Source organism: Hyaena hyaena, unplaced genomic scaffold (assembly GCF_003009895.1).
Source record: "Hyaena hyaena isolate Hyena2069 unplaced genomic scaffold, ASM300989v1 scaffold_542, whole genome shotgun sequence".
NCBI classification, from domain to species: domain Eukaryota; kingdom Metazoa; phylum Chordata; class Mammalia; order Carnivora; family Hyaenidae; genus Hyaena; species Hyaena hyaena.
This window is the reverse complement of record NW_024081175.1, coordinates 901991-909831: the sequence shown is the minus strand read 5'-3', so window position 1 is coordinate 909831 and position 7841 is coordinate 901991. Positions and strand designations below refer to the sequence as shown.

At 57.4% G+C, this 7841-nt stretch overlaps 1 protein-coding gene across 1 annotated transcript; it reads right to left on the bottom strand.

The window, feature by feature from the left end:
* Positions 1-4545: 4545 nt before the first annotated feature.
* Positions 4546-7425, bottom strand: NKX2-1 (NK2 homeobox 1). The gene is made up of 3 exons (XM_039255718.1): positions 7349-7425; positions 6265-6650; positions 4546-5282 (listed from the first exon to the last, which is right to left on the bottom strand). Exons 1-3 carry the CDS (start codon positions 7423-7425, stop codon positions 4546-4548), a joined length of 1200 nt encoding a protein of 399 aa, XP_039111649.1.
* Between the last annotated feature and the right edge of the window lie 416 nt (positions 7426-7841).

Genomic DNA, 7841 nt, shown 5'->3' with positions numbered 1-7841 from the left:
ACCTGGCAGAGCGAGGAAAACATTCAGCCTCATTCCTCCCAGTACTCACGTCTGTCACTTTCCTTCCATTCTAAAAGACAGACACATATGAAACAAACAAGCCCGCAAATCATGCCTAAGAGCCATATCATCTCAGATTCACATTTCCCAACAGGCTTTCTAGTTCTCCACAAATAATATCCTCGCGCACTCTGCTCCCCGCGCTAATAATTGGGGGAGGGGAGCTGAGCGATGTCTAGAGAGACTGGAGACATTCGATCAGAATTCAAGGCAGCTTCTCACAACTCTCTTGTTTATAGAAAATGAATGTCTGCCCGGCTTGCTTTTAGTTCTGGAAAGGGGTCAGTCTTTATCAGTACGGTTCACACAGATCCTGGATTTTTTTTTTCCCTTATCTTAAATTGACCCGCTTTTAAGATAAAGACATAATAGAGAAAGCATTGACCTTACCTGGTCCCTAATGAGTTGGAAGTCAGAAAACCCCGCTCTCATTTCCTCTTACCTCGAGTCGCCTGAGAAGAGACTCGCGCTACCTTTTGTGCACTCGCGCCTGGAGATAGCCCCTCACCGACGCGCACACGCCGCTGAGCGCGCTCGGGGAGCGGCCGGCCTCAGTCTGAGGATTCCTCCCTGGCGTCTCAAAACCCGAGACCTCGGTGCCAGCCCCACGCCTAACCCTGCCCCAGGAGGATTTAAAATCCTCCGAAGGCTCCCGAGCAAGTCTTCTCTTGTGTAAGACCAAGTCCTAAACAGTGGGAGGAAGATCTGCCCCCTGCGAGGCCCTTGGACTGGAGGGCGCGGGGCCTCCTCGGCCTCCAGGAGTAAGTGCCCCGAGCGTTTCTCGCGCGGTCGGCGGGGCCCGGGTCTGATTTCACTCGAGGGCCCCAAGCTACCTCCCTCAGGGCCAGCCCCTCTCCAGAGCCGCGGCCCGGCTGCTGCGCATTCCCTGCCCCCACCCGCCTCCCGGCCTTGAGGACTCCAGCTGTACCCACAAGTGTCTCTGTTGGGGGGCGGCGGCAGCCAGGTCTCCCTTCTTCCCTGCTCAGAGCATCTCTGGCCCTCTCTTCTCGCCTTTCCAGAACCCAGCCCAGTCCCCAGTCTGGCCGACTGAGAGGACTGCTTTCCTCCCTCTCCGACCCAGAGTTCCAAGTTCCCAGGCTGGGGCGGGGGTGGTGTGCCGCTTTGGGATGCTAAACATCAAACAAGCCAAGCCAGGGGTTTCAGGCCCCGAAGCCACTAGAGCCGCTCTCCAGGGCTCTCGAGAAAGTCCCCGTGTTTACTTGGCGGGGTGGGGGTGGGGGAGAGGAGGCAAGGGGGACGCTGTCTGCAAAATCTCCCCCACTCCCCGCAGCCGTCAGGGCTTGGGGATGGCTGGGGTGCATAGGCGGGGGCGCTCAGCTTCTATGGGATCTTGGGACGAACTGCGCTGCCCCCTCACCCCCCACGTGGGGAAGCTTCCGGCTCTTCCAGCACTTCGGGCCAGAGACATCCCCAGAAGGCTGATTTCTCCAGGCCTGAACCTAGGCCAGAGACGCTGGAGACGGAGGGGAGGTCTCCTTCAGGAGTAGGCGTCGCAAAGGCTCATCGAGATGTGGCCTGGGAATGTCCCCAGCCTGGGGTCTTTCGCTCCCGGCGCGCACACATTTCCCTATCAAAAAGCTTCAGCTTGCGTTCTAGGGCTGCTTCCTGAAGTTGCTACAATCTCCCCGGCCACAGCGGGAGCTGGTGGACCCCGCGTGACGGACGGAGAGAAGCAGCCAAGCCTCTGTCTCGGCCCCATCCTTAGACCCGGCTGAAATCACTCTCCCCACTCCCCACCCCCCACTTCGAACAAGTAAACAGACTTCAAACTAAGCCGGCCCTAGACGGCAGGGAGAAGATGTATAAAACTGCATCCAGTGCAAAGGTGTTAAGGCCGAGGGTACCACAACCCACTAAAATTGTGACTCTCACGCGCCCGCTCTTGGCTAGGAGTTGGGGGAGCAGCCGCCCTTGCCAGTGTCCTGCACCGCAAGGCTTGTGCTGGGCCTGGGGCATATGGAGTGGCAGCTCCCATCCCCCACGCAATTGGGACCTTAGAGCAAACATCTGGGCAAAGCTGCGGCCCGGCCTGGTCTGTGATTTGACCACCTATGCACCGTGTCCGGGACCACTGTTGCTCTTCCCAACAGAAGTGTTCAAACTTTACTGAATTTTGCTTGTTTTGCAAAATGTGAAGGCCTGCTGAGATTTTCCCCAACCAGCACACTCTGTAGACCCAACCAACTATCTTCGGATTCTCTGAGTCTCTTCTGGATATTGGAAACCAGACCTCAGCAGCCAGACCCAGGGGAGGAAGCTCACCCTGGCCCCACAGTCCTAAGGCATTCGGGGAGAGGAGCCCCCAGGAAGTTAACAAAGAATTCTGCTGGTCTGGAGCAAGGCCTTGGTCTCTGCAATTTCCCTCACAACTGGGATATGGGAAAACTCCGGTGAAAAGAGAAATGCAGACAGAATGAGATGAAAAGAAGAGAGGAAGAAAAGATGAAGAGAGGGAATAAAGGAAAAAGAAAGATGGAATTCTAGGCATGAAATGAGTTCATGCCAAGTATGAATCCCCACAAACACTTTCAGGCCAAGAGAGGCCCACCCGGCCACTTTGGCTGGGCAGGTTTATCAAGGGTGACACTGAAAGCGGCAATAGCTCATCTAGGGACTATGATTTCTCTCTGTCCACAATCACTCCTTCCTCCTTCCCTCCCTAGGGCAACCTAACAGTTCCCCAACAACCACACCAAAGAGACCAGGAAATTAGAAGTAGGGAGAAAGGTCAAAGATGATTATTTTGCTGCGGGGTGGGGGTGGTGATGGGGGGTGGGCAGCAAGAAGTAGAGAGTTGAGAACAGGAGAAAGATTCCTTACTACAAAGATATTTAGAGCCCAGAGATGGAAACTGGGAGAACAAAGAGGGAAAGCCCAGCTTCCAAAGTCCTGCCTTTGGTGTAGCCCAGTCAGAAACCTCCAAAGACCAGAAAGACCCTGAGAGGCTGGGGATCCATGTCTAACCCTGCATGGGGGATAGCTATTTTAGAACAGAACGGACACCCAGATAGACTTTCCCACTTTTGAAAATAGCCTCCCACCGAATTCCAACTCCAACCAGGCTCTACAGCAGATTAGAAACAAGGATTGGTGTTGAAATCTACAGGGACCATCCATTAAGTAAAAATGATCCCTCATTCAGGATTATTTAAAATGTATGCAATTGAAACATTTTAAAGTGTTAAACATTGCTTTAGCTGTTTAAGACCAGAGTAGACGCTTCTGAGATTTCAAAAAAACCAGAACCCTGGTGCTGAAAACGAGTCCTTTGGTCTCTTTCTCTTCCTTTCTTCCTTCCCATCCTGATGGAAGTATTTGGCTTTTTTCCTTTCTGATTGCCAAGTCCCAGGACTACTTACGGTTTGGTTCTGCTCAATCTGGAAACAGAACAAAACTCCATTTCCCTGTGGGACAAGGACTCTGGGCTCAGCTTTTTAGCTGGTTTAGGATCTTTTCAGCCCCCAAACAATTCCAACCCCATTAGGCCAATGATGAGCTGATCCCACCACCACCAAAAAAAAAAAAAAGCGCCTTTTAAAGCCAAATCAAAACCAAACAAAAGGTGGACTTTTAATCAGAAAAAGAATCCTTTTAATTTGTATAATTTATTAGAAGCTTCTTAGGAACTATATTTAAGCCAAATATCTACATAAGTTACAACAGAAAAAGACTGACGCTGCAAATACCAAACTGCCAAATAATATACACAGATTTGTCAATGCCCATAAAAAATATGATGGGCTGGGGACGGGGATTGGTTTTGTTTTTGTTTTTGTTTTTTACAACAAAATGTACAGATTACTAAAAACTAGGTGTGTAGTCCAACTTTTGACAGCGTTTTACAGCTACAAGTTCACATCAAACATAAAACAATTTTAGCCAGGGCTTTTCCCCGGGGCTGAGCCTGGGCGGCCAGAGGGCGCTGGGAGGGGGCATTTCCTTTGTGTCAATGACAAGTGGGTCCTGTCGAAGAGTCTTTCCTCTCCCCAGCCCCCATCTCCCCTTCAAAAGAAATCCGGGTATTTACAAGTGAGTCCGCCTTGCTGGCACAGCGTACCCAGAGTGAAGTTTGCAGATCTTTAGAGTCCAGAGCCGTGTCATCGTAAAGCCCTCTCCAAACTGCACCCTGCCTGAGCAAGTGAAACCGTTTCAGTCACCTAAAAGACACCCCCGAAAGCTGTTCTTGTTATGTCCTTCTCTTTTTAAAGACTCCTTAAAGAACTGGATTCACTTGGATGTTTTTATTTTCTTTAAAAAAAATCCCACAAATTTTAGAAAACAAACAACAACAACAAAAAAGACGTCCAGCAGTTTGGCTTTTGTGGTTTTTTTCCCTTGGTCTAAACGGGGCAGATTCTTAAGAAAAGTCGAAGCGCAGGGAGCGGCGGGTAGTTGGTGATGTGTGGCTGGCAAGAGGGGAAGCGATGAGGCAGCGCGCTGGGCCCGGCCTGGCCCGGTGTCCTCTCACCAGGTCCGACCATATAGCAAGGTGGAGCAAGACATGGTGCCATAGTCCGAGCCCGAGGAGTTCAGGTGGGACAGGCTGGAGACCTGGCCCTGAAGCGCCGCGGGGCTGGCGGCGTGGTGCGCCAGGTCCGGAGACTGGCCAGCGCTGCCGGGCTGGTGGCCCGGGTGTGCACCCAGGCCAGGGCCCCCGCTGCCCACTGAGATAGCCGCCGCGGCCGCCTGAGCAGCCTGCGCCTGCTGCTGCGCCTGCTGTTGCGCGTGGCCTTGAAGGCTGCCGGCACCAGGCGCGGGGGCGCCTGCCTGGCAGGGTTTGCCGTCTTTCACCAGGACCGGCACTGCCACGCGGCGCGGCGACTGTTGCTGCGCCTGCTGCTGCTGCGGGCACCCGGCGCCCCCGCCGCCGCCGCCGCTGTCCTGCTGCAGTTGCTGCTGTGCCGCCTTGTCCTTGGCTTGGCGCTTCATCTTGTAGCGGTGGTTCTGGAACCAGATCTTGACCTGCGTGGGTGTCAGGTGGATCATGCTCGCCAGGTGCTCCCGCTCGGGCGCCGACAGGTACTTCTGTTGCTTGAAGCGTCGCTCCAGCTCGTACACCTGAGCCTGGGAGAAGAGCACCCGGCGCTTCCGGCGTGGTGCGCTTGGCAGCGGGGCCATGTTCTTGCTCACGTCCCCCAACGAGCCCAGGCCGCCCATGCCGCTCATGTTCATGCCGCTCGCCGGGCTCATGAAGCGGGAGACTGTAGGCGACAAACGCACAGCGTCGGCGGGGGCCGGGCCGGGCCAGGCCACCTCTGCCTTCCGCGGCCTTGGCCGGCCCTGCCCACCCCGACGGCTCCCTCCTCACCTACGTTGCCTCCGCCGTAAGAGGCCTAGATGTCAGGATGGCTAGAGCCTGCCCCAGGCCTTGCCCGTCGAGGGATTTACTGGAAAGCTCCCCACCTCAACCCGGGTTGCCTCCCTCAGGCTCAGTGCTCCAGCCCAAAAGCAAAGTGGAGAAAGACCGCTTCTGTTCCTTTCGTGGCCAACCCCGTCCCGAGTCGTGGCGTTATCGGGCCACAGGCGGCGAACTGGGCCCACACCAAAAGCTGGGGTCCCACGGTAGACCCCAACTTTGGGAGCATAGGAGAGTGGAGTCTTCACTTTGAAAGCTAGGGCCCCAGACGCTTTGCCTCTTGGCCGCTCTCTCCTGTCAACCCCAGTGAGGGCACTTGCTCGGCCCATTTGCAGCCCCCTCTGGAGCCGCGCGCGCCCTTCCACCTGCCCAGACTGGGGAGCCAGCCGGGGCCGGACGCCTGAGCGCGTCGCAGTAGGGCAGCCTCTGGCCCGGCCAGGCCGCGCCTCTCTGCTCCCTGCGTGCCCCCAGCTCCCTTAGGGTTGTGTTTTTTTTTTTTTTTTTTTTTGTCTTTGCTGAGGTGGGGGCGCTCCCTCGGCACCGTGAGGTCTCCTGCGCGGAGCAGAGCTCCCAGTCGGCCGCATCTGGGAGACGCCGAATACTAGCACCTGCCCGCAGGACCTCAGCGTTACCAGTGTCTCTTCTGGGACACCTCAATCCAGCAGGGGGAAGAATCCCCAGCTCCCGCACCCTACGCCCTGGCGCGGCTGCCGGGACGCCCACCCTGACGCCCAGTGCGCAGCTGGCGGGAGCCGCGCCTTCTGCGCTGCTCTCCCCGCGCCTCCCGTACTCAGCCCGCGGCCCGGCGGTGGGGCGGCCTCACTTACTGGCGGGGAAGCGCGGGTCTGGGTTGGCGCCGTACCATCCGGGGCCCGAGGCGCTGTTCCGCATGGTGTCCTGGTACGGCGGCAGCTCACTCATGTTGCCCAGGTTGCCGTTGCAGTAGCCCCCCACGGCGGAGTGCGAGAGCTGGGGCACCCCTGCCGCCGTCATGTGGTAGGCGGCGGTGACGGCGCCGTGGTGCCCCACGGCGTGCTGCTGCATGGCCGCGGCCGGCGGAGCCGCCTGGCCCTGCCTGTAAGCCGCCAGCGGAGCCCCGAGGCCGCCGCCCTCCATGCCCACTTTCTTGTAGCTTTCCTCCAGGGGACTCAAGATGTCAGACACTGAGAACGGAGTCGTGTGCTTTGGACTCATCGACATGATTCGGCGGCGGCTGGAGGAGGAAGGAAGAGGAGGAAAAAAAAGGGAGAGGGGGAAGGCGAAGGCTCGCTGCTTTTTTTTTCCTCCCTTTGCCAAATATTCTGGTGTTACCTTAACGCCGATCTTGTTGGATGTACACGTAACCGAGTGGACCGAGTCCGCCTTAATTGGCTTGAGTGGAGGCTCGGGGGCTGCCTCGCGTTTGTTTTAGCCCGGCGCCAGGTTTTAGGCAGCCACCAGAGGCGGGGCGTAAGCGCTAAAGCAACAAGACAATAGAAGCCTACATCTTGCCCGAGATAATTAGCTTACATGCTGATGACAAGGTAAACACCTTTAAGTTTCACTTGTCAGGATTTTTAGGTCTCAAAGAGGGAGAGAGAGAGAGAGAGAGAGAGAGGCAGAGACACGACCCAAAGCATTTCTTTCCCCCTCCCCCGGACACCCCCACTCCATTTTTTGTGGGGTGCGGGAGGCGCGCGGGGGGGTGGGAGACAGGGGAGGGAAAGGAGGAGGGAACCGAGAGAGGGGAGGGCGAGAGGTGGGGTGAGGAGTAGCCGAGGAGGAGGGATGGTGGGGAGGAAGGAAGGTGAATGCTGCTTTGCAACCAACTTTCGGAGTTACAAAGTGAACCACTTTCCAATATAGTCGGGGTTCCCGGGCGGGGACAAGTCTTTACAGGGAGGGGTCCAAGGGACAGGGTAGGGGTTTCACCTGAGCCTGCTGGGGCTGCTCCTCCCTCCCGCCGCGGCCTCCCAGCCCCGCGCCTTCCCACCGCCTCCGGACCACATCGGGCTTCGCGGCGCCGAGCGCCAGTCGCCACCAAACGAGCTCGCGAGTCTGGGGACGAACCCTGGGGCCGCACTGTTGTTCTGCGTGTCTGTCCGTCTGTCTGCCTCTTCTGCCGCCGTCAGAGGGACACCTCTGCTCCCCGCCCCCTTTCCCCCTACCCGAGAGAGAATCCCAGCGGGCGGAGGGGACGCTGAGCAGGGGGTCGGCTGCCTCGGAGAGGCTGTCCCAGATCCCCGCGCCCCCTCCCCCCAGCTCAGGGTCTTCTCGGCGGTCCAGGGCCCCCTGCATCACGCCCCCCCCAGACCCACCCGCGGCTCCCTTTCCCCACCCCCATTCCTGGCCAAGGCAAGCACACTACTGGCCGCCAGAGCTGGGAAGCTGGGGGGCACTAACCCGAAGGGCCACTGCTGAAGTT